Source organism: Chanodichthys erythropterus, chromosome 10 (assembly GCF_024489055.1).
Source record: "Chanodichthys erythropterus isolate Z2021 chromosome 10, ASM2448905v1, whole genome shotgun sequence".
Classification (NCBI taxonomy): Eukaryota; Metazoa; Chordata; class Actinopteri; order Cypriniformes; family Xenocyprididae; genus Chanodichthys; species Chanodichthys erythropterus.
Window position 1 is genome coordinate 34,841,881 of NC_090230.1, and position 26,016 is coordinate 34,867,896.

A 26,016-nucleotide genomic window follows, 5' to 3' on the forward strand; every position below is an offset into this window, starting at 1 on the left:
AGATGTGACTAAAATAAATTATTTTTTGACAAAACCAGTTTCAAACTATTTGTAATAAAAGGCACACCATTTATTTATTTTTTATTTTTTTCAAAGTGTCCAAAATCCCTCACTGTTGCTTTGAGGTTTCAGAAAATGCACTCTTTTTTTTTCTTCTTCTTCTTTTTTTGGACACAGATCTATAACAGGAGGTCAGTGAGGTTTAAGAAAGACAGTTTATTTAGCATCGGGCAGAAAGGGGCATGAGAGTTTTTGCAAGGAGATGGGCAAGGAGAAATCCGTTACTGCTGGATACGGCGGATGGACTGGATCTGAGGGGTCTGGCAATGGGAACCAAACTCCTTGAAGTGTTTGTACTCCCCACAGTGGCGGTCACACTCCATGATATACTGGTATCCACGATAACCAGGGAACTGGTAGCACACAAACCTGAAAAATAGATAGCGGTGAACAAAAAAGAAGCAAAATGAAAAATTAAATAGAAGCATTAAAGGGGAAAAAAGTAGAAGAACCCAAGCAGATACTCACGCTCCGGACTGAACACGGAAAGAACCCACTTCGTTGTTGCACCATCCCATAGCCTGAAGAGAAGGGTAATCGTCACTGAGCTCTCCCTTGCGGCCCAGGAAGTTCTCTCTCTCATAGATGGTCATTCTGCACTCCCTGTGGTTCTGGATAGAATCATATCAAACATAATGACATTTTTTTTTCAATGCAATACCCAAAACAATGGTTATCATATGAATTAATTGCAATCACTGTGGATATTGTAAAAGAAAACCAATTACAACTTACAGCACAGGAAATGGGTCTAAAGGAGGTCATTCTCTCGATGTGGTAAGCATTGCTTCCCCCAAAGGCATCGCACTGAGGGTACTCTCCGCGCTCCAGCACAAACTGGTGACCCTGGTAAGAGGCGTGCTCGTAGCCCACCCACCTGAAGAGAAACGCAGGGTGAAAACAGGAGCCTTGGCAGAACTTGTGAGCCACTGTGTTGTTAGGTAACTAAAACTATTATTTGTTAACTGAAATAAAGCTAAAATAAACTGCATATATTGGATGAAAAATTTAAAAAGCTTAAATAAAGAATGTTGCCTCGGTTTAGGCTGAAGTACTAAAATAAATCTGAAAAAAAATGACAAAATCACATAACAAAATGACTAAAACTGAATGGAAATTGAAAATATAAAAATAAAGTGGATGCAAAATATTAATAATTATTATATGCATGTGTGTGTGTGTATATATATATGCTGTCAAATAGATTAATCGCGATTAATTACATCTAACAAAAGTTTATAAATATGTGTGTATGTGTTTTTATATAAATATATATAGATATATATACACACACAAGTTATATTTACAAACATTTGTTTGTATATTTACAAAATTTTAGATGTGATTAATCACGCTTAATCACATCTAACACAAAAGTTTGTATGTATATATACACGCTACATTTACAAACTTTTATTTTAGATGCGATTAATCGTGATTAATCACATCTTGCATAAAAGTTTGTGTGTGTATATATATATATATATATATATATATATATATATATACATATATATATGCATACATACGCGTTTTAGCTATTTACAATTTTTATTTTAGATGCGATTATTCACGATTAATCATATCTAACATAAAAGTTTATATATATACACACACTTTATATGTACAAACTTTTGTTTTAGATGCGATTATTTGCGATAAATCACATCTAAAATAAAAGTTTGTAAATATGTGTGTATGTTTATATATATATATATATGTTATGATTAATCGCATCTAACATAAAAGTTTGTGTGTGTATATATACACACACAATTTACATTTACAAACATTTATTTTAGATGCGATTAATTGTGATTAATCGATTTGACAGCACTAATATATGTATATTAGTATACACTAGCGTTAATTTCAAACAATTTTCACTCAGAAATTGCTAGTAAATTTTGCAAATAATTACAAAAAATGACAAGTAACATCAATTTAGACATGAGATTTTGAAATAGAAGACTGAAATGGCATTTTCTTGTAAAACATTCTCCAATAATCTTTGAGAAATCATTTTTCACAGAGTACTAAATTTCAAACTTGCAAAAAAACCCTTTTTTTTTCAGAGGCCAAAAAAGTGCAAAAAATTTGCTCAGTGCAAAGATAAACATTTTCGATTCACATCGCCATCAGTGTAAAATAACACTTGCGCATCAGTTCATATATAGGCCCATGAACATTTTATTTCAGACCATCCAAATGCATCAAATCTTCTTAAGTAACCTGTCTGCGCAAAAAATGTTTTGTTAAACAAACCCCTGCTGACCAAGAATCACTATTACTATTACTCATACCTAGGGTTATTGATATTAACAAACTAAAAACCCTAAACTTCTCGCACTTACCTAGCACCGTTTGTTATACAACATTAATGATAAGTGGACTTCTAAGGGCGAGACCGGAGACACATCTAGAGAATTGGCCTTTTTTGACTAAGAATCCTCTGAGAATATCCTAGCAATCACCTAGAAACTCCTTAGCAACCTCCTAGAATACCTCAACATGCATAGAACTATTTAGAACTGTAGAAAATTCATAGCAACACCCTAGCAACCATCTACAACTCTTAGTTTTGCATGGCTACACCTCACATTTTCTTCAGAAAAAAAAACAAGATCTAATTTTGATGTTGCTTTTGGCTTTATAGAGCTGTTTTGTGTGTGTGTGTGTGAAGGGTCAAATAATGGTTTGTGTAACCATTCACCCTAGATTTGGAGTCACGGTTAGACAAAATATTTGGCACAAACCTTGGGAATTACGTAAACTATCGAAAAAAGACTTTGGAGAAAACACTCACGCTCCGCTCTCCACTCTCAATGAGCGCACGGATTCGAAACCGAACTCCATGACATTGCAGCACTCTGAGGTGAACTCATGGTGACGACCCTGGAAGCACTCCTCGTCGTACACGATGATCTGTAAGACAGAGGTCGGTCACCTTTAAAGATTTCAAGGGCACAATTAAAGACTTGCATGTTGGGGAAAAGATCAAATGGGATGTGAACTGCAATAAAAGTTCAACACCAGGAATCATACCATTGAATTATAGCAAAACCTTCCAGATAATGCACTTGTAATCATTATGCAATCTTTTTGGACTTATGTAAGATTCTTTGGAAAACAGAAACTTGTTTTGCAGATCTTGATGAGTGACAGCTCTGTCAAGCATACCTTCCAATGGCCAGAGAACTTGGTGCAATGGTGAGTCATCTCGTCTGCTTGAAAACAAAGAGCAAGTTGGTACAAGTTGCAGATTAAACATAATTAGTCTGTTAACCTGCGCGAAAGGGAAACACATGCCAAAATCCTATCTCTCAATCACGCTAACACACACCAGAATCAGGTGAGCAGCTAAATGAGATTTTGCATCAGCAGAAATTTGACTAAATTGACTCTTTTTTTAGTCATTCCCTAGTTATCGGACTAAACTGGAAGGCCTCTCTAAAAGAAGCCGAGGCTGGTGGAGGTATAAACGTATGAGGGAGTTGTGGGGACAGACAACGGGCCCGTAGCGGAGAAGAACTCACCTCGCTTCGATGCCCTTGGGACGTCCTGATCTGAGAGTGAAAGCTGGGCATGTGCATCCACCCTTTTAAAGCCTCCCCTGGCAAAGGGCCCATTAAAAGCCCCGGCTCAGCAGCGAGGGAGGGGCCTGCCATTGTCCAGCTGACAAAGGAGGGGTTAAAACTATACAGCTGGAGAAGTGCAAACGCCACACTATCCCCGCCGGGCCAATCTCTGCGCCCAGGCCTGAACACTCGGATCTGGATACACACAAGTCACATGTTAAGGGCCGACACGGATCTGAGACGGTGTCATGCGCAGGGAGAGATGTGGTGGTCTTGGCCCCATTCCATTATGATGCTCTTGTTGTGGCTCGGTGAATGCATTAAAAAGAATGATTGACAGCAGGGGAGGTCACTGCATGTCTACTGTGATGATATGAAGATGTCAAGAACTTACAGTAATAAAATAAAAAAAAAATAATTATTCAAATGTTTGCAGTGTTCCCCTTGTTTTGTGCCCCAGAATAATTGGGTAAATAAACAGTATCCTTTGATAATGTTGAGAACCATTATTAAGTTAGGTCACTAATTTTTAATATTTTCACATAATGGAAAAAGTAGCAGTAAAAAGCCATTAAAAAACAATTTTAAAAATAAACATGCTTAGGATGAATATTTATTAATGCTCTTATTTATTCTAGATTTTTCTTTTCGGACAAACCCCTTTGACATAAATTAATTACTTAAAGTAACCCCTATTGTTTTAAAAAAATTTAACATTTCAAAATGTAATGGAAGATGGAAATGCAATGTAAATCTAAAGGATTTAAAAAAAGCTTGTTCACTAGCAAAATACCATCAAATATTTGAAGTCGGCAAGATTTTTTAATGTCATCATTTTCTTATGCTCACCAAACCTGCATAATTTGATTAAAAAATACTGAATATTGTGAAATGTTATAATTTTTTTTTATTTGAATATATTTTATAATGTAATTTATTCCTGTGATCAAAGCTGAATTTTCAGCATCATTTCTCCAGTCTTCAGTGTCACATGATCCTTCAGAAATCATTCTAATATGATGATTTAATGCTTAAGAAACATTTCTGATTATTATCAATGCTGAAAACAGTTGTGTTGCTTGATAGAGCATTTATTTGAAATAGAAATCTTTAGTAACATAAATGTCTTGATCAATTTAATGTTTCCTTGCTGAACAAAAGTATTCATAAAAATGTTACTGACCCCAAACTTTTGAATGATAATGTATGTTATTGCGATATTATACATTATTGTCATTAGATATGTTTTTATTTATAGAATTCAGAACTGGCATTTCCATAGCCTCACAAACCCCTTGCAGTTCTATCTCCATCCCCTAGGGAAGATCTGGCAGATATGATCTAACCACTCTGTTTTTATCAGTAAACACAGAATTCTGGCATTTGTAAGCATTGCAAATAAAGGAAATTTAAGGTAAAATTAAACGTGACTTTGACAAAACAACTCTAATAATAAACCTTTTATTTGTACATAGCACATTTCATTACACTTGGGGAATAAAATGCAGCTCAAGTTCATGTCAGAAACAAAAACAACATTTACGATCAGTATATAAAATAAGATAGATAAAAACAGTAAAAGCCATCTATAAAGCTATAATCATGTTAAGGTTCGTAGGCTGCTCCTATTTTTCAAAGGTTATTTCGAATCATTCAGTGAGTCAGTAAGGAGAGATACATTGCAGTTGTTACAGGGCTATTGCAGCATTCATTTGGAAGATTGCAGCCGTATCTCATAGTGCAGGTTCAAAGAGTGCCTGTGAGATTCTGTGGAACTCATGTGGGATTCTTCTATTGCATAACAAACTCATTCTCCATCTGCTATCACATATAGTACATTTAAAGACACAAGCACGTTTTAAAATACCATTTAAATATATAATATATACTATTATACTAATAATAATAATAATATTGGGTGCGATGGACTTGAGTGCTCATGTTAATTAATGTGCATTGACCCTTTTAAAAAATAAAGAATAAAAGACAATAATACATTGTATTTTATATATATATATATATATATATATATATATATATATATATATATATATATATATATATATATATATATATATATATATATATATATATAATACAAAACTAAATAAATAACACATATAAAGAAAAGATATCTAATGAAAATAATAATAGTACACAAAATATATATTATTATATTATATTATATTATATTATATTATATTATATTATATTATATTATATTATATTATATTATATTATATTATATTATATTATATTATATTATATTATATTATATTATTGGCCGAATGTCACATGAACAAACAGGAAAAGTCTCATCGCATCCGCTTGATGGAGAAAGTGTTAACAGAATGAATGATTATATTATATGTACATTTTGTTGTTCTTCAACAATGTTAGTAAACATTAAGAATGCATTTGAAATCAGAGTGTAACTCTGATGCAAATCTCACAGAGTGTATTTCTTGTGAAACTCAAGAGAGTCAGAGAGCATGTTAGAGAGCAGAGTCGAACGGATTAGCATCACGTGACCTCTGACCTGTGTGCATACCTTTCATCCATATGTAGCCTATAGCATAGAGTGCTGGCTAAAAGAGGAAAGTGCTATTGTCAGGGCTTTCCATTGACAGTAAAGTGCTTACAGGCGCTGCGGGGAGAGCCTTCTGGGCTAAGCGATGACCCTGCGGCTTTGGCACGGGCAAACTCTGATGACGACGTGTTTCTATTGTACGCCGAGCGCCTCTGTACTCCCCTTGCCAGGGTATAAAAGTTAGAGCACTGGTCAGAGGGGGCCAGCACGAGCCAGCCATCCCAGCACAGCTGTACTCAAGCAGGTAAGAGCCCAGGTGAAATGGATACAGCAAAAGCTGTTCTACAGCTGGAAGTCCCTTCACTATTATCTCATGGATGTAGTCAGGAATTCACTTATTTTTCTGTTTCGGTTTTTGTGAGATTGAAGGCAAGCATTTGAAACGCAAAGCCCAAACCCTACCATCCCTAACATTCAACCCCTGTCCCCAAAATTAGCCCCATTGGATATTTTGGAGTACATGCACCAATTTCCAGCCTCACGACCTTTCCCACCCTTTGCTCTTTCTCCCACAGACGTTCTTGAACCCCTTCACCATGTCTCAGACCGCCAAGTCCGCCTCCAACCAGGGCACTGATGCCAAGGACAAGGGAGCTCCCGCCCCTGCCGCCACCAGCAAGGCTTCCAAGACCGGAGACCCCGGATTCATGGGTAACTACAGAGTAAGTATCTGGGTTCAGCTGGTTTGAGGGACTGGATTTTGGCTACAGACATTTAAGTAATGTTGTGATTAGCATGAAACCTACACTCTTAAAAATGGTTCCATGAAGACCCTTTAATATCCATTGCAAAAAAAGGTTCTTTATAGTGGACATAGTTCTTTAGATTATTAAAATGTTCTTTTAGGAACTGTGGGGAATCAAAAAGGATTCTTCTGCAGTCTTAAAAATAAAAGTTCTTCATTTGCATATATGGTTCCATACAGAACCTTTAACATCAATGGAACCTTTATAGTGGAAAAAGATTCTTTAGATTATTAAAATGTTCTTCACACTAAGAAAAGTGGTTCTTTTAAGGTTCTTCTATAACAGGGGTGTCCAGAGTCCTAGCTCCAATTTACCTCAATACACCTGCCTAGAAGTTTCTAGTATGCCTAACAAGACCTTGATTAGCTGGTTCAGTCAATTGGGGTTTGAGCTAAACTTTGCTTTTCTATAACATCCCTGCAAAAACCTTCATTTTTAAGCTGATTAAAGATGATCCATGAAGTCTAAAGTCTAAGTAAGTGCGATACCTGCTCATGGTCTACTTCTTCTCTTGCAGATCTTCCTGTTCGACCAGGAGAACTTCCAGGGCAGGATGATGGAGGTCCAGAATGAGTGCATGAACGTTTGTGAACGCGGAATGGACAGAGTCCGCAGTATCATTGTTGAGTGCGGCCCGTAAGTGACTGACCAATGGATTGCATCTAATGTGGATGGGAAAAGCATAGAGGCAGTGTTATTTTTGGATCATTATTATAGCTTTTATTCATTTCGTTGGTACCAAACTCATGCTGTCATCCCTCTTTTTTTCCATCCACTGACCGGTACACATCTCTCCCCGATGTGCATGTCTTCAGCTTTGTTGCCTTCGAGCAGACTAACTTCCGTGGCGAGATGTTCATCCTGGAGAAGGGCGAGTATCCTCGCTGGGACACCTGGTCAAACAGCTACCGCAGTGATTGTCTCATGTCCCTCAGACCCATCCGCATGGTATGACACTTTGAGGGCCATCGAAACTTCTCCTTTACACTAGCTGAATTCAAATGCATGTTGCTAATTTGCGGTAATGCGTACAGGACCCCATGGAGCACAAGATCTGCCTGTTTGAGCTGTCCGACTTCAAGGGCAACAAGATGGAGATCCAGGAGGATGATGTGCCAACCCTGTGGGCGCATGGCTTCTGTGACAGAGTGGGCAGCGTGAGGGTCCCCGGTGGAGCGTGAGTAACAAATCCAAACGAACAGCAATAATATCCCCTCTTGTACACATTCTGAATGACTCTCTTCCTCTTTTTGAAGTTGGGTGGGATACCAGTACCCCGGCTACAGAGGATACCAGTATCTGTTTGAGTGCGGCGACTACAGACACTACAACGAGTTTTGCGCCTTCCAGCCTCAGATTCAGTCCATGCGCCGTGTGAGGGACATGCAGTTCCACCAGCGCGGCTGCTTCAATCTGACCGCCGCTAAACAGTGAACTCACCTCGCTGCGGTCTTGCAGCACAGCAACTAGCCTTCTCATGGCACTTTTTATCCCCGAACCTCCCCCTTTTCTCTGACTTCTCCCACCCAGAATAGATTCATTTAAATTGTCCATGACATCTAACTGACTTTTTATGATGCCAATAATAAACATGTTTTGGAAAAATAAAAAAAGCTGACTTGCCTTGTAACTCTTTCTTAACTTTATCATTAGCATTAATCAGTAACATTCAAGAAAAAAACACAAATGCACAATTCATTAGGCTGAAAACATTAAAATTCCCTAATATTCAAAATCTTATTTGCTATTAGAGCTATTTTGTGTAAAAACAAACAAACCACAAATCTCAAATCATTCAAATAAAATATAATACAGGGGTTAATAATATGTTGTAAATGTATATGTAAATAATAAATCAAATATACAATTATCTAAATCATTGTAATAAAAAATATGTATTTATAAATAATTATTTTACTTAGACATTTCAAATAAAATAACATACTTATGCAAATATAAATATTATAATATTATATTTAATGCAAACTCAAATCATGATTTAATTTGAAGTGCCATGTAAATATTGTAACATTTTGGTCTAATGTGTTTAGTATTGCAATACATGCAATGTATCTTGCTTTATGATTTCATCTTGCTTTATCATAAAAAAGAGTGAAACTTGTTTTACCTAGACAGTTAGAATAAATATAAATGAATACAATGATCATGTAAAATTATTATTATTTATATTTAATTTGCTTTAAAAAAAATCAAATAAGTAATTTGGTATAATGTATGTAAGCCGATTATTGATCATTAGTATTGCAAAATTTTATTACGATTTCAAAACTTAATTTAGTTACACATTTCGAATGCACATAAATTAATATACTAATATAAAAATAGAAAATGCATATTTATTTTTTAAACTCAAACAATAACTTAAGCGTGACGTCATGATCACATGATACCACCACTCGCACTCCGCTTCCTGTTTGCTGTTGCGAAAGCAGACCCTTTAGAGCCAAGATGGCGGCGCTTTTCAAAGCACGGAGAGGTCAGTAGTGTTACTGATTATTACTGTATGTTTACGCCAGTAAACATTCACAGCTCACGAGCGACTCTGTGTGCATGTAATATATCGCTGGATGCATTTGCAATTAAAGGGACCAGTGCAGAATGATTCTAAGCACATTAAAGTGCACAAACATTTATACGATTGTGTCTAAATCGCTTTTGGAAATTGAATTATACTAACATAGAGCATAATTATTCCGTCTATATGACGCTGTTTCGACTAACTTAGGTCTTTAACTAGGTCAAGACAATAAACTAGTGAATGAATAGAATAAGAAAAATCATGTGCTTACCTTATTATACTTCGCTTGAAATTGATTCTCCACGATGAGCCATAACACGTTAAATTACTTAAGAAATGTCAGTTTGATGTGTTCGTGTTGTTTTAGATGGTTAGATGGGTTTAATCTTTACCCTGACAGCTGACTGATTCATTCAAAACAGATGTCATTCAGGGTGAACAGTGAAACTGCTTCTGGTTTCAAAAATGAACAGGCGTTGTGCAATTAGATTTGTTCTGTGTAATTAATTGTACATGTTCACAAACACAATTTTATAATTGAATGCACTTTTTTTTACATTAGTGCACAGGCTCTCCGTGACCTTTCACCTACATTTACGCTGCAGTTTCTGCGCATGCGCGTAAACTTTGTATTTTATATATATATATATATATATATATATAAATGAGTTATGCAAGTAGACATATTTAAAACATTTTTGATCTAATGTCTGTAAGCCATTGATTAGATTATGCATTAGTATTGCAATTTATGCAGTTTTTGTATTGAAATGTATACTGTACTACTATACCATGCTGTCAGATACCAAAATTTCAGTAGTTGGAACCAATACTAGTAAAATTTCACAGTTCTCGCTACCAGTTTAGATTAGAATTTTGTATTTGAAAATACAAAAATGACATAAATTAAATAAGTTAATTGTTAATGCTATTAGTAATTATAAGTAAATAATACACTAATTGTATTAAAGGGTTAGTTCACCCAAAAATGAAAATAATGTCATTTATTACCCACCCTCATGTTCTACACCTGTAAGACACACAATTAAGATATTTTTGATGAAATCCGATGGCTCACTGAGGCCTCTGTAGACCGCAATGCCATTGTAAATCTCAAGATCCATAAAGCTACTAAAAACATATTTAAATCAGTTCATGTGAGTACAGTGGTTCTACATACGAGAATACTTTTTGTGTGCCAAAAAAACAAAATAACGACTTTTCAACAATATCTTGTGATGGTCGATTTCAAAACACTGCTTCTGAGCTTTACGAATCGAATCAATGATTTGGATCTCCTATCAAACGGCTAAACCTGGGTTGACAGATTTTCAACACAAAACCTGTCCAATTGCTCCTCAAAACTATCCCAAACGCATTTCAGGGGGGTCCCATGGTAAAATCACTTTCCATGGGTAAAATTTGCATTTTTGGCAGGGCTCCCCTGGAAAAATTTGCATTCCAGGGAATAAATATCACGTTATTTTGGGTCGATTCAACCCATGGACATGAAAAACAACCCACGGCAACAGTGTAAAAGTAACCCAATTCTGCGGGAAAACTGCTGACTTGGCAACACTGGGCTAAACTGCTGAAATCACGTGACTTTGGCGCTACAAACCGCTGATTCGATTCGTAAAGCTCCGAAGCAGTGTTTTGAAATCGGCCATCACGAGATATTGTTGAAAAGTCATTATTTTGTGTTTTTGGTGCACAAAAAGTATTCTTGTCGCTTCATAATATTAATGTAGAACCACTGTACTCACATGAACTGTTTTAAATATGTTTTTAGTAGCTTTATGGATCTTGAAAGTTTCAGTGGTTTTGCTCTCAATAGTGGCCTCACTGAGCCATCGGATTTCATCAAAAATATCTTAATTTGTGTTCCGAAGATGAACAAAGGTCTTACGGCTGTTTGGGTGAGTAATAAATTACATTATTTTCGTTTTTGGGTGAACTAACCCTTTAATTGATTTCACTGCTTTATCATAATAAAGATTAAAAATACAGATTCTTCCAGTTTTTTACCGATAGTGGCTAATGAATCAGAAGTTCACACACATTCACAGGATCGGTGTCATTTATGAAAGTTAATCCATGTAGCATTAGTTTCTCTCTTAAGCAGATTTATAATTATTCGTTTGAAAATATATACAGCATACTTGATGATATAAACATGTATACTGTATATTTACTGTATACTTTCTTTCTTTATCAGCTCTAGGCATGGTGGTAGGCCATGGCGTTCGCTGTTTGACCCAGTTGGCGGAGCTGCCAGAGCTGCACCAGATGATGAGGCAGACGTGTAGAGACTACGCTCAAAAGGAACTTGCGCCAATCGCTGCCCAGCTGGACAAAGATCACATGTTCCCAGCCAAGCAGGTAAAATGAACCTCAGCCATGCAGCACCACAGCCTCTTGATTTGAGCATATGAGGATGACTGCGCTTGATTTTCACCGGTGTAGGTTCAAGAACTCGGAGCAATGGGTGTCATGGCTGTAGAGGTACCAGAGAGTCTGGGTGGAGCTGGGATGGATTATCTCGCGTACTGTCTCGCCGTGGAAGAGCTCAGCAGAGGATGTGCCTCGACCGGAGTAATCGTCAGTGTGAATAATGTGAGTCGCCTTTTATTCTCGCTACTTACAAAATCGGACGCAAACTTCCCTAATATGCGAAAAACAGTACGCCGACAGGGTAGTTTGTCCAGATACACAGCAAAATCTCCAGAGTTAAATCAACTCTGCTCAGAGTACAAATGGTCCCTCTCTAAATAGTGTTAAAATAACACTAAAGAAGAGTTAAAATTAATGAGATAATTAATCAATTAATTACGTGATGATTGTGCATTAGTGATGAACACCTGCTGTTAACAAGCAGAATCACTGAAGAAAAGAGAAATATAAGAACTACAACTGACTTCAGTCACAGCCTTATTAATTGCTTAATTATCTCATTAACTTTAACTCTGCTTCAGTGTTACTTTAACATTATTTAGAGATGGACCATATGTACTCTGAGCAGAGTTGATTTAACTCTGGGGATTTTACTGTGCGCATAGTATTTGAAAAACACTAGGTGAAAAGTACCCGGATGACTTACTACTTCTGCTGAGATTCTGAAGTGCGCATTCGAAGGACACTTTAAGTGAAGCATAGGTCACATGACAACATAGCGGTTGTAGTACGACTAAATTTCATTTCAATACACTACACACATTCATATATACATTTTTAACAGTCGAGAAGTTTCACACCAAATGTAGTATCTACTACTTCTACTTATAATTCTGCTGAAGCTGATTATATGCACACATTAAACATCAACCTTTACTTAAAGGGGTCCTATGGACTCTCTTCACCAACTCTGATGACGCTCTTCCACAGTTATCAACATTGCATATCTAGTTTAGTTCTAGCTTTTTAATATTTTCATTTTTTATAAATGTAATACGCATTTATAATGCTATAATTTGTGTTATATTACCTTAGTATGGCAAATGGCAGTTAATGGCAAAAAATGAATTAACACTGTTGCAAGGGTGTTTCTTCTACAACTGCTGAGGGAGTGAGGGCAAATTTCACATCTTTCTCTCTTCTGACTCTTGTAATCAGTCTCTCCATATTTTTTCCTCTTTTGGAAAGTCGTGGGAATGGTATCACAGATTTTTTGTTTTGCTTTTAGAGCAAATTCAGATACAAAAATTATATTTGCTGTCATCTCCCAATCACCGCTATAGAAGTTTACCCAACTATGACAAGTTCTGCTTCTGAGAACCCCTGAAATGCTTTTTTTGTGCTGCAATAATGTAAAATATATGAAAAATAATGTGTTGAACATTCAAGCATGAAAGCCTATTATTGTAGACTCCAAAAACAAAATTAAGACTTTCAAAAAAGGGCATATTAGGTCACCTTTAAGTTTATGGTTAAACAACAAGCTCATGCAATGCCCACATGGCAAAATATATGTATTTTTAATATATATTTTTAAATATATTTCAAAATATATCAAGATTAGTATACAAAATATATTTTCAGTTTGAAATGTCCATAAGCTGCACTGTTAACAACATGTATTTAGCAAATATTTGTTTTTAGTCGCTGTACCTAGGTCCAATTCTGAAGTTTGGCACAGAAGAACAGAAACAGCAGTGGATTACGCCCTTCACCACAGGGGAAAAAGTGGGCTGTTTCGCTCTGAGTGAACCAGGTAAACACGACTGCATTTCCATGAGCTCTGACAAACACAGCTGCGATGTTATACACTATATCTATAGATCCATAGAGTTGCAGTGTTTACAGTAACATCAGTGATTTCATCTTTGTGTGGTATGAAATGTTGTGCTTTTTTTTTGCTATAAAGGAAATGGCAGCGATGCAGGTGCGGCATCAACGCTGGCACGGCAGGAGGGAAACGAGTGGGTTCTGAACGGAACCAAAGCCTGGATAACCAACTGCTGGGACGCTTCCGCCACCGTCGTTTTTGCCACAACAGACAAGAGCCTAAAACACAAGGTGCTAGTTACTATGATGAATGAACCGATTTGAAAAAGACTGATTATACAGTATAACTGTAATTAATGTTTTAATTAATGCCATTTGATTTGATATTCAAGGGGTGAATAGGAAATTTTTAAATGGAAAATATATGTGTAATTATTTCAGTATGGTAATTTTTTTTTGTATTATTATTCTATATTAAAAAAATCAGGGAATTAGTGCCTTCCTAGTGCCAATGCCTCATCCGGGGTTGTCTTTAGGGAAGAAAGAAGACAAACTGGGAATTCGAGCTTCATCCACTGCCAATATCATTCTGGAAGACTGCCGCGTCCCACTCGGCAACATGCTGGGAGAGCGAGGAATGGGCTTTAAGATTGCAATGGTATGATTTTATCATGCTGTTTTCATGTCAGTGCTTTTCTCATACAAGTAAACAGGGTTAAATCAACCTTAAAATGCTTCTGAAAGTTGCTGTAAATAAAACTAGCACTAGAGCTGCATGATTAATCATTAAAAGATCGCAATCTCAATTCAAACACCCATGCGATCTCATTCCTAAATGACAACAATTCAATTGTGTCTTTTAAAACTTTGACAAAATCACACCGGAACATTCAGATCTGCGTTGGCGCTGCCGCTTTACAAACAGTCTTTTCTACCACACAGTTTGGTTATTTCTGTGTTATAAATATTAATATTATCACAGAATAAAGGTTTATAGTTCAGATGTAAACACTGATATCTATGGTAGTGATCAGAATAGAGCAAATCATGTCAATTACATTGTTACACCAGTAGGTGGCGCCAAGTGACTGCTAAAAAATTTATTTGTCATTGAATCAGTCATTCAAACCGTATTTTAAAGGTGCCCTAGATTCAAAAATTTAATTTATCTTGGCATAGTTGAATAACAAGAGTTCAGTACATGGAAATGACATACAGTGAGTCTCAAACTCCATTGTTTCCTCCTTCTTATATAAATCTCATTTGTTTAAAAGACCTCCGAAGAACAGGCGAATCTCAACATAACACGACTGTTACGTAACAATCGGGATCATTAATAATGTACGCCCCCAATATTTGCATATGCCAGCCCATGTTCAAGGCATTACACAAGGGCAGCCAGTATTAACGTCTGGATCTGTGCACAGCTGAATCAACAGACTAGGTAAGCAAGCAAGAACAATAGCGAAAAATGGCAGATAGAGCAATAATAACTGACATGATCCATGATTACATGATATTTTTAGTGGTTATTGTAAATTGTCTTTCTAAATGTTTCGTTAGCATGTTGCTAATGTTAAAGTTACAATTGTTTCTTACCGTATTCACGGAGACAAGACTGTCGTTATTTTCATTTTTAAACACTTGCAGTCTGTATAATTCGTAAACACAACTTCATTCTTTATAAATCTCTCCAACAGTGTTTAATGTTAGCTTTAGCCACACAGCATAGCCTCAAACTCATTCAGAATCAAATGTAAACATCCAAATAAATACTGTATTTACGCGATTGGTCATGCTGCATGACGAACACTTTGTAAAGATCCATTTTGAGGGTTATATTAGCTGTGTGAACTTTGTTTATGTTCTTTAAGGCAAGCGCGAGCTCTTGGGGCGGAGAGCACGAGAATTAAAGGGGCTGCACACCCTGAATTGCCGCATTTCTAATGATGCCCCAAAATAGGCAGTTAAAAAAATGAATTAAAAAAAATCTATGGGGTATTTTGAGCTGAAACTTCACAGACACATTCAGGGGACACCTTAAACTTATATTACATCTATTTAAAATGTTCTTCGGCACCTTTAAAATACTTCATTCATATTAATCATTTTAAATAAACTGCAGCAATTCATATTTTGTCAGAACCTCTAGTAAGTTGTCTGTTCTGAATCGCTGAAGAATTGTGATCTCAGTTTGAAACCAAAAAATTGTGATTCTTATTTTATCCAGAATTGTGCAGCTCTATAAAGCACTTTCACATTTGCATTTTATTTGCTTTGTTACTAACGCAGTTGCTTTACATCTAATGGCTTCCCTAACAGCAAACTCTGGACAGTGGGCGGCTTGGTATCGCAGCTCAGGCTCTTGGTATCGCACAGGCAGCACTGGACTGTGCTGCTGATTACGCTCATAAAAGAACGGCTTTCGGCGCTCCGATTGGAAAACTGCAGGCAATACAGGTAAGGAAGTAAGTGGAAAAGTTTAGTGTTTCATCTCTCACCTGGGTTGATTCAGCTGCTGAAGTTTTTCTATAAATGTCTTTTTCAGTTTAAACTGGCAGACATGGCCTTGGCCATAGAGAGCGCTCGACTTCTCACCTGGAAAGCTGCATTGCTGCGGGATGCAAAGAAACCTTTTACTAAGGTTAGTGTGTCTTCTCTTAAAAAACGATTGTAAAATTCATGGTAAATGTGTTAACCGTTTGTTCATACTTGATGCACTACAAATACCCTAGATACTGCATACGAAACTCCCTAGTAGACTGCTGAAAAGCTAGATTATGGCTGCTTCCACCTGGTTTTAAAGGGATAGTTCACCCAAAAATGAAAATTTGATGTTTATCTGCTTACCCCCAGTGCATCCAAGATGTAGATGACTTTTTTTTTTCAGTCGAACGCAAATTATGGATGGGAACTTCAACTATAACAGTAAATAAAGCTTGCTTAGACAAATCAAAATTAAAACCTGCGGCTCGTGACGACACATTAATGTCCTAAGACACGAAACGATAGTATTTATATAATTTTTACCTCTAATACAACACTATGTCCAACTTCGTTCAGCTTCCTGTTAGTGAGGTCAAAAAACGTGTTCTGGTGACGGCAGTGATGTCTCGCCCATATACTTCAATGAGCGCGAGACATCACTTCCGTTGTCAGAGCGCGATCAGACCTCACTAACAGGAAGCTGAACGGAGTTGGACATAGTGGTGTATTAGAGGTAAAAAATTATATAAATACTGTTCGGTTTCTCGCACAAACCGATCGTTTCGTGTCTTAGGACATCAATGTACCGTCACGAGCCGCAGGGTTTAATTTTGATTTGTCTATGGAAGTTTTTTCGACTCTTATTGTTCAAGTTCCCAATCACTGCTATTATTTGACTGACAGACGGCAGCGGTTGCAGTTAAAAATCATAATTTGCGTTCGACTGAAGAAAAAAAGTCATCTACATCTTGGATGCCCTGGGGGTAAGCAGATAAACATCAAATTTTCATTTTTGGGTGAACTATCCCTTTAAGATGCGATTTGGTCGATCGGATCACAAGTGGACGACACTAAATACAGGTGTAAATGGAGTCTAAAACGTTTTGAGCTTGTCCACTTTCAACCACTTCCAGAGGTAGTCAAAAACGCATTAGTCCAGTTTGCTTTTGTAGTGTAAACGCTCATGTGATCGAATGTGTTCGAACAGCCACTAAAGACCACCTACACTCCACCTACTGACCTAATGCGTAAACATTATGGGAAGCGCACTAGCCAGACGGGATTTAAACTTTGACGGCTGAAGACCCAAGTTTGGTTTGAAGATGAAAAATGTACCAAACACAATGTTCTCTCACCATTCCTGATTTTTAACGCTCACTCACAGCGTTCGTCATGGTCTTGTGTCTGTCAGAGCAGAAACGAAAGCTGCTGCTCTCCGTATGTTTTTCACGTCGTCCCTGGTCACGTTCATATGTAAATTGCGTGAGCTTATTTTGTCCATTAGCTCAAAAGATCTGAAAAAACCCATACATTTACCCACCCATAGACCCTCCTCTTGAAGAAATTAGGACAAAAGTGGTCGAAAGTGCATAAAAGAGACAAATTAAAACACCAGGTGTAAACGGGAATGTGTCTCACTCACTTGTGACCCGATCATCCAAAACGCATCTTAATACCAGTTGTAAAAAGTGTGTTTCTTTGTTCTCCAGGAAGCTGCCATGGCTAAACTGGCTGCATCTGAAGCTGCTACCTTTGTCTCCCATCAGGTAATCATACAAAAATGTTGTTAATTGTATATATATTTATTTATAAGGCAAGAAACATTCACTCATCGTAGATCCAGTAACATCAGTATTTTGTTTAAACGCGAAGGCCATCCAGGTGCTGGGCGGCATGGGTTACGTCACAGACATGCCTGCTGAGAGACACTACCGCGACGCACGCATTACAGAAATCTATGAAGGCACCAGCGAGATCCAGAGATTAGTCATCGCAAACAGCATTCTCAAAGAATATCAGCAGTAGGAGAGCCGAAGTTCACGTCAGCTCGCTCTGCAAAATACTGTAGTTACGTTACAATGCCTGGATTGGCTGATCTGGTCGGACGCAGTTCTTGGGACTACATTACTTTGATTGGCCAGTGCTGACTGAAGACGCAGCCTGTATTGATGTTGCTCTATCTTGAGTGACATGAGACTGTTTGAAGTGCATTTTCCTATTTGTGCCACAAGAGGGCAGTAGAGTGTCTGGATCTTTTGCCTTGAATCATGTTAGGATGCCAGCTGTAAGGACTAACTCCAGTTTGACCTAAAGAACTGCTGATTTCACTGGGAATTTAAATGCATATCTGATTGTACATAATGAATTAGATGTATTTATGCATTTTAAAATAAATAATAATATCACATTTTAATACTTCTAATTATTTTTTTTAAATTCAAATGAAAGTTTTGATTGTAACAGCAAATATTCATCTGCAGCAAATTCCCTCCTAATAGTTTTTAATCTTGGTTATAAGTACATTATTCATGACATGGGACACACTTTATGGATTTTGAAAAACTCCTTGAGATCATTAGTGAAAATGCTTCTGTTTTGCAATTTTGTCATTAACAGCATACCAATTTGTTTGAAAAATGAAATATACGTCTCAGTATTTGATCACATGATTAGTTACCCTGAAAAAGAGCAGACTATGAAATGTGAAATCATTTTACATTTGTTTTCAGTATCATAAAACAGTTTATTTCCAGGTTTAAGTGAAAGTATTTTTTTGCATATGGTTCTAAATTAAACTATTAATAACTTAAACCCCCAATTTCTTTTTCTTCCGATGTAGAAACGAGATTTGAGCTAATTTTTTTCATTTATTTACCATGGATGGTAGTGGACATGAAGCAATGTAAAAATTATATTTGAACCATAATTATGAACGTATGCAGTATGTGAACTAGTGTTGAAAATTTTGAAAAAGTCACACAAACTATACTTTTGAGCAATGCAACAAGAATGTAAGAAAAAAGTAAGATGATAAAGTGAAGTCTCAAAAGACTTTTTTGAGAACCCTATTAAAGGGATAGTGCACACAAAAATGAAAGATCGGTCATCATTTCCTCACCCTCAAGTTGTTCCAAACTGTTATGATTTTCTTTCTTCTGCTGAAAATAAAAGAAGATATTTTGAAGAATGTTGGTAACCAGACAATTGATGGTAGCTATTGACATCCATAGTATTTGGCCAAGTCAATGGCTACCATCAACAATATCTTCTTTTGTTTTCAGCAGAAGAAAGAAATGTATACAGGCTTGGGACAACTTGAGGGTGAGTAAATGATGAGCTATCCCTTTAAAGAACCCTGTTTAATCAACGGTCGGTGCATTTGTTAGTGCATCTGCTATGTGCTCCCTTCTTCCTGAGCTCATGGGGAAATGAGCGCTTGACCAGATTTGGCTTCAGTCCCACCTGCTGCTGGACTCTAATCTACCGGTCACATCAGGGGAGAAGAGGCGCCATCATTTCTTGTGTGCAGTTTCTGTCATTTAAGAGTGTGGGAGCTTTTCTGGAAGAACTGGGTCAAAGTTCCAGATTTCTTGAGGCCTGAAACAATGCTGATGATTTTAAAGGTTATAGTTCTTGGCTTTTGTTGTCATGGTTTTAACAATGCCTGAGATTATACTTAACCATCACTGGTTACATGGCCCACCAAAAAGTATATATTAGACACTTAAGACAAACACATTACAAATGTATGAATGCTGTTGCATTAGATGATTTTAAAGAAATATAGCAAAAGCACACTATTCAAAGCAAAACATTTCACAAAAGGAATGAATGTTATATTTTTAGTACGGAGTGACACGGTGATGGAAAAAAATATGAGATGGGAGGAAAACTTATATTTCAATGCTTTTGCGTTTGCTGGCAAATGTTTTGCGTTCCGGAGAAACTTTGTGCGAAGTTTTTTGGTGGAACGCAATAGTTTCTGAGAAGAAAGCAAACGTTTTGTAAGCAAAATCAAAGTTTCTCGGGGGATGCAAAATTTTGTAAGCGAATGAAAAATTGTGAAATATTTTATCCTCCCATCTCATTCGCTCGCAAAACGCAGTTTCTCAGGGGAACGCAAATGTTTTGCGAGCGAACGCAAACGTTTTGAAATATATTTTATACTTCCATCTCATATTTTTTTCCACCACCATTGACATAATTTTTTGCCTCAAGAAACTTTGCGTTGACTTGCAATGACTTGCAAAGCCTCATGTTCACTCACAAAGAACTCAAATGTTTTGCGAGCAAGCTCTAAATTTCTCGCAGGAATGCAAACATTTTGCAAGCAAACACAAAGTTTCTTGGGGGAACGTAAAAGTTTTGAAACATTGTCCTCCCATCTCATATTTTTGCGTTCACTCAGAAAAGCTTTGCGTTCCCCTGAGAAAATTTGCATTCGCTTGCAAAACACAACGTTTTTCAGAGGAATGCATCATCATTTTTGCCTCAAGATACTTTGCGTTCACTTGCAAATCCTTTGCATTTCCCCCAAGAAACTTTACGTTCGCTTGCAAAGTACTCGAGCAAACGCAAAGTTTCTCAGGGAAACGCAAAAGCTTCAAAACATATTTTCCTCCGCGTCTCATATTTTTTCCTTCACCATGTCCCATTATGGGCTCCGTAAAAGTTTTGTTTTTGAATTTAAGGAGCGTTTTTACAGAGCCCCTAAAGGTGACATGGTGAACGAAAAAAATATGAAATGGGAAGAAAAATTATTTGTCAATGCTTTTGCGTTCTCTCACAAATGTATTGCATTCCCCCGATAAAATTTCCATTCGCTCGCAAAATGTTTGCGTTCTCTGGAGAAACTTAATGCAAAGTTTCTTGGAGTAACGCAATAGTTTTTGCGAAGGAATGCAAACGTTTTGTGAGTATGCAAAGTTTCTCGGGGGGGAAAGCTACATTTTGCAAGTGAACGCAAAAGTTTTGACATATATTTTATACTCCTATCTCATATTTTTACCACAACCATGTCCCTTTAGGAGCTCTGTGCTATTCAAGTGATTTTGCGTTCACTCTGAAAAGTTTTGCGTTCCCCCAAGAAAATTTGCATTTGCTCGTAAAAATGCAGTTCTTGAGGGAACCCAAAAAATTTGCAAGAAAATGTAAAACCATTGACAATTTTTGCCTCGAGAAACTTTGCACAATTTTTGGGGGGCAAGGCAATAGTTTCTGCAAAAGTTTTCATGAGCAAACGCAAAGTTTCTCATGGGAAAACCAAATTTTGCTAGCGAACACAAAAGCATTATATTTTTTCCATCACCATGTCCCTTTAGGTGTTCCGTACCTTTTAGTATATTTGTTAACTTTAACTGTATGTAAACACAAGCTGAGAATGCTGTTTAAAAAAAACAAAAAAACAAGGGATATCAGAAACAAAAAAATCCCAAAACAAAATTACTTTTTACAGTTCTTTTATTAAAGTGTACACTTCAGACACTCCAAGGATATGAAGTGTGCATCATTCATGTACCAGCAAAATAATGCAACAGGACACATTATTAACAAAAAAAACTTTTTTTTTTTTTTTAATTATTACTTTGAATATGCACAGATTTACTGAAAAACTGTTTCATACAATTATGTACAGTCAGGAGGTTTAGATGATCAAAACAGTCTCGTGTAAAAAGCTGCAGCCTGGAGTCTATAAGCAGAACAATAGGCATTATTCAGTGTCTTAATGAAGCACAGACCGTGTCTAATTAGTGCAAAATCATAAAGCAGAACAAAACAAGAAATATAGACCCTCTTGTTCTGCTTTATCGTAAAGCAGAACAAAAACAAGAAATATAGACCCTCCCTTTACCCACATCCCCCCTACCCCCCTAGTGATTCAAATAAATGAAACAAGTGGGCCACTGACCCTAATATCATTAACAAAGACAAAAATACCCGTGTATATCTAATTCATTATTACCATGACACACTGCTAACAGAGCAAATGACAGAAAAAACATGCTTATACATTCTGTCATTCCATTATCTGAATGTTTGCATCTAGTTTGGTGCAAAACCTGTTGCATGTAAATGAGACGTTGACAGTGTCCTGCAGTTTTACATGCTTTATTAAATCTAAAATGATTTTAAACAACATTTTTTTCATGAAATGCAACTTTAATGATATGGAATATTTGTACTTAAAAAAAAAACATTTCTCACATTGCATGGTCAGAAATTAGAGCACCTAAAAATACATTTTCATATAAATTTCAACCTTAAATCTGGATTTCAAATTAAAAGTATGGTTATTTGTGAACTAACCAAATACTAAGTCCATTTGAAAGTCCATATGCGCAGAGCCACTAGTCCATGGTTGATGGTTGAGGTGATCACACGTAGTTTCGTTTATCATAGTCCCCATTGATCGATGTGCTTTTTGTAGGTGGAGGCACATATTTGAGGGGATACGAGGTTTTTTCATCTTGTGGACGGGAGAAACACAGAAGTGCTCCTCCGACCAGAAGCATGGCAGATGCTGCCCATCCGATGTAGAGCGCAGCTCCAATTTCTCTCTTCTTTGAATAAGGAACTTGAGGGTCGTAGAAGTCTGAGATGATGTTATTGGCCATCCAGCACAGAGGCACCAACACAAACAAGCCTGCCATGATGTATATCACCCCTCCGACGTTGACTACTCTGGCTTTGATGGACTCTTTACTGATGCAGTTGGTGCACTGAGCGCCGGCGATGGTTATCATCAGAGCCTGGACACCCAAAACAGCGGAGATGACCGTCAGAGCCCGAGCGGTCTGGAGATCAGTGGTCAGAGCCAGGACGGAGTCATGCATTTTACACTGCATCTGACCAGTGCTTTGAACCACGCAGGACATCCACAGCCCGTCCCAGATGGTTTGCGCCACCACAATGTTGCCCTCGATGAAGGCGGTCACTTTCCACATGGGCAACCCGCAAGCCACCATGACCAAAAGGGTCCCGATGAGGCTCAAGCCGAGTCCAATAATCTCCAGACATGCAGAAATCATCTTTGCAAAGTTGTTTTGACGCTCCTTCTCTTAGTTTAGAAAGTCTAGTGAGGTCCCTGTTAAATCTCAAGCAGGTGTTTTGAGCAGAAGTGTCTCTACATCGCTCGGCAGTGAGGCAGGATGAGACGCAGTGGGAGTTTTCTGCTCTTTTATGCAGGGAGGATGCTGTTATAGTGCACTCACAACAAAGAGGAGCGGCTCCAGCCAATCAGAGCGCGCACAAAGCGTCTCCCGACAGCAAATCAGAAGAGAAAGGCGCTGCACAAAACTGCTCAACTGCATCACATTCGGAGTTTTCGAAAAGTGACGGGAGCAGCGATATACTGGAAGTGTGACTTCCTTGTCTTCCTGGTATTCTTTAGGAAGAAATGACCCCTTTTACACAAAGGAGACAAATGCTAAAGCAAGTACACAAATGTATAAAATGACAGAGAATTTCATCTTCTTGTAAGGCACGTGAGGAATGATTGACTGGAAATTAAGGCGCACCTGATATGTTGTCCATCTCGAAACGCTTTCCGTTATTCCATTTTGAGCAATAATGTGTGTCTCCTATATATGTGTGTGTGTGTGTCGGAGGGAGAGCGCGCGCTTATCTGCGTAAATGCCTCACGTGCTACTGCTAATAGCCTACAGTAATTTCGAATGCGAAACCTTTCTCATTTTATCAGAGTTCATTGACCAGGATGTTTATATGTTGTTCTTTGAAGTTCTGTCAACTTGAAAACTAATTTCAATGATCGTTTGCATGGCGAAGTGAACGTGATTTCACCAAGTACAACATGTTCCTGGATCAACATCTTTCTTGATCCTGAAACAACATTCCAATCGACCAGTCAGATTTGAGGGACAAGTTTACCATTTATGTCAAGTTTAGGCTTACAACCTGGGCTAGGTGCTTCCACAACAGTGTTATTCACCTATCATTTCCCTCTGATTTTAGGGATAAGTTACGGGTAGGGTTAGGTTTAGGGATTGGGAAAAGGTTAGGACTAAATTTTCGGATAGGAATGTTGTTCCAGTCCACTTAAAAAAAAAAACCTAAAAACGTCTAGCGAGCAGCCTAGAAATTGTAACCATCCAGAACACATTAGAAAGCAGCTAGAACTCCCTAGCAACCAACTGGACCATCTTAGCAACCATTTGCCTGTCTATTTTATCTAGCTGTCTTTCTCACTTCAAATACACAAGTTTAAAATGATTTAAAACATGCAGACTAGGCTATTAAGTTTAAGCAAAAGTCTAAGGGTACGTTTACACGACAACGATGTACTAAAAGCGGAAAACAGCGTTATCAAAACTTTAACCCATTCACACGGATTCGCGAAAACAACTAACAGTGCTGCATTACACATGCCAGACAGTAGTTGGCGATGTCACTTTGTAAAGAAAGACTATGCGCCTGCGCACTCGTGCCATATGCGCATGCCTATCCACCTTATTTTTACAGTTTACTGCACTTTGATATTCTTCTCATTATTCCCCTGTAGCGGCTAATAAATTGCAAGTTTCACATATTCACAGAAAACAATTACTTATGCATTAAAAAATAAGATGGATAGACTAATCACGTAATAGGCATGTGCATGACGTCACCATTTTCACAGGTTTTCGTTTTTGCAGTTTACACAGAGATGACAACGGTATCGTTTTTAAAAACGTGCACTTTGAAACCATAGTCTGTAAAAAATATGGACAACGCTCCTTCACTCTCTTCCATTCTAGTAAGTGAAGCCGCCAGTGTGTCTATATGCCGCTTACATCTTGAGTCTCGAATCAGCGCATAGTGAACTTGAAACCAGAGTCTGCGCAGTAGTGAGCACAATTATCAAGTGAGCCGTGACATCAAGGTCCTGCCCAAACTCAGAACAACTTATTATTTCGGTGAGAAATAAATAGTTATGGAAGTGTAGAATTTAAAGTTAAAGGTGCCATCGAACGTTTTTTACAAGATGTAATATAAGTCTAAGGTGTCCCCTGAATGTGTCTGTGAAGTTTCAGCTCAAAATACCCGATAGATTTTTTTTAATTAATTTTTTTTAACTGCCTATTTTGGGGCATCATTAACTATCCACGGATTCAGGGGCTGCTGGCCCTTTAAATCTTGTGCTCCCTGCCCATCGAGCTCGCGACTCTATAAAAGTTCACACAGCTAATATAACCCTCAAATGGATCTTTACAAGATGCTGCATGCATGCTTCGGGTCATGTGAGTATAGTATTTATTTGGGTGTTTACATTTGATTCTGAATGAGTTTGAGGCTGTGCTTCGTGGCTAAAGCTAACATTACACACTGTTGGAGAGATTTATGAAGAATGAAGTTGTGTTTATGAATTATACAGACTGCAAGTGTTTAAAAATGAAAATAGTGACGGCTCTTGTCTCCGTGAATACAGTAAGAAACGATGGTAACTTTAACCACATTTAACAGTACATTAGCAACATGCTAACAAAACATTTAGAAAGACAATTTACAAATATCACTAAAAATATCATGTTATCATGGATCATGTAAGTTATTATTGCTCCATCTGCCATTTTTCACTATTGTTCTTGCTTGCTTACCTAGTCTGATGATTCAGCTGTGCACAGATCCAGACATTCTGCCCTTGTCAAATGCCTTTCATAATGTTAGGAACATGGGCTGGCATATGCAAATATTGGGGCGTACACCCCGACTGTTACGTCGGTGTTATGTTTAGATTCGCCTGTTCTTCGGAGGTCTTTTAAACAAATGAGATTTATATAAGAAGGAGGAAACAAT

The 26,016-nt window shown here is 37.3% G+C and overlaps 4 protein-coding genes across 7 annotated transcripts; 2 read left to right on the top strand and 2 right to left on the bottom strand.

Annotated features, from left to right (window-relative positions):
• Positions 1–195: 195 nt before the first annotated feature.
• On the bottom strand, positions 196–9,886 carry cryba4 (crystallin, beta A4). 4 transcript variants are annotated; one of them, XM_067399038.1, is made up of 6 exons: positions 9,785–9,886; positions 3,241–3,284; positions 2,867–2,985; positions 796–937; positions 529–671; positions 196–429 (listed from the first exon to the last, which is right to left on the bottom strand). In XM_067399038.1, exons 2-6 carry the CDS (start codon positions 3,277–3,279, stop codon positions 282–284), a joined length of 591 nt encoding a protein of 196 aa, XP_067255139.1. In that variant the 5' UTR covers positions 3,280–3,284; positions 9,785–9,886; the 3' UTR covers positions 196–281. The 4 variants fall into 4 exon arrangements, with proteins under 4 accessions (XP_067255139.1, XP_067255140.1, XP_067255138.1 ...); XM_067399039.1 differs by having other exon boundaries at positions 3,241–3,287; positions 9,785–9,834; XM_067399037.1 differs by lacking the exon at positions 9,785–9,886 and adding an exon at positions 3,597–3,887.
• Positions 6,414–8,419, top strand: crybb1 (crystallin, beta B1). Its single transcript, XM_067399033.1, has 6 exons — positions 6,414–6,472; positions 6,744–6,890; positions 7,492–7,610; positions 7,790–7,922; positions 8,009–8,151; positions 8,231–8,419. Exons 2-6 carry the CDS (start codon positions 6,765–6,767, stop codon positions 8,406–8,408), a joined length of 699 nt encoding a protein of 232 aa, XP_067255134.1. The 5' UTR covers positions 6,414–6,472; positions 6,744–6,764; the 3' UTR covers positions 8,409–8,419.
• On the top strand, positions 9,430–18,935 carry acads (acyl-CoA dehydrogenase short chain). The gene is made up of 10 exons (XM_067399035.1): positions 9,430–9,471; positions 11,732–11,895; positions 11,980–12,129; positions 13,612–13,723; positions 13,877–14,028; positions 14,225–14,395; positions 16,060–16,197; positions 16,286–16,381; positions 17,934–17,990; positions 18,097–18,935. Exons 1-10 carry the CDS (start codon positions 9,444–9,446, stop codon positions 18,247–18,249), a joined length of 1,221 nt encoding a protein of 406 aa, XP_067255136.1. The 5' UTR covers positions 9,430–9,443; the 3' UTR covers positions 18,250–18,935.
• Positions 18,936–21,686: 2,751 nt separating this feature from the next.
• cldn5b (claudin 5b) lies at positions 21,687–23,400 on the bottom strand. Its single transcript, XM_067397516.1, has one exon. It carries the CDS (start codon positions 23,250–23,252, stop codon positions 22,599–22,601), a length of 654 nt encoding a protein of 217 aa, XP_067253617.1. The 5' UTR covers positions 23,253–23,400; the 3' UTR covers positions 21,687–22,598.
• Positions 23,401–26,016: the final 2,616 nt, after the last annotated feature.

Coding starts and splice junctions, on each gene's coding strand:
- acads (XM_067399035.1), top strand. CDS start 9,444: ATGGCGGCGCTTTTCAAAGCACGGAGAG. Junction 14,029..14,224: donor ACAAGAGCCTAAAACACAAG/GTGCTAGTTACT, acceptor TAAAAAAATCAG/GGAATTAGTGCCTTCCTAGT. Junction 14,396..16,059: donor TGGGCTTTAAGATTGCAATG/GTATGATTTTAT, acceptor CTTCCCTAACAG/CAAACTCTGGACAGTGGGCG.
- cryba4 (XM_067399038.1), bottom strand. CDS start 3,279: ATGACTCACCATTGCACCAAGTTCTCTGGCCATTGGAAG. Junction 2,986..3,240: donor AGTTCTCTGGCCATTGGAAG/GTATGCTTGACA, acceptor TCTGTCTTACAG/ATCATCGTGTACGACGAGGA. Junction 672..795: donor TTAGACCCATTTCCTGTGCT/GTAAGTTGTAAT, acceptor GATTCTATCCAG/AACCACAGGGAGTGCAGAAT.
- crybb1 (XM_067399033.1), top strand. CDS start 6,765: ATGTCTCAGACCGCCAAGTCCGCCTCCAACCAGGGCACTGATGCCAAG. Junction 7,923..8,008: donor CCCTCAGACCCATCCGCATG/GTATGACACTTT, acceptor TAATGCGTACAG/GACCCCATGGAGCACAAGAT. Junction 8,152..8,230: donor GTGAGGGTCCCCGGTGGAGC/GTGAGTAACAAA, acceptor CTCTTTTTGAAG/TTGGGTGGGATACCAGTACC.
- cldn5b (XM_067397516.1), bottom strand. CDS start 23,252: ATGATTTCTGCATGTCTGGAGATTATTGGACTCGGCTTGAGCCTCATC.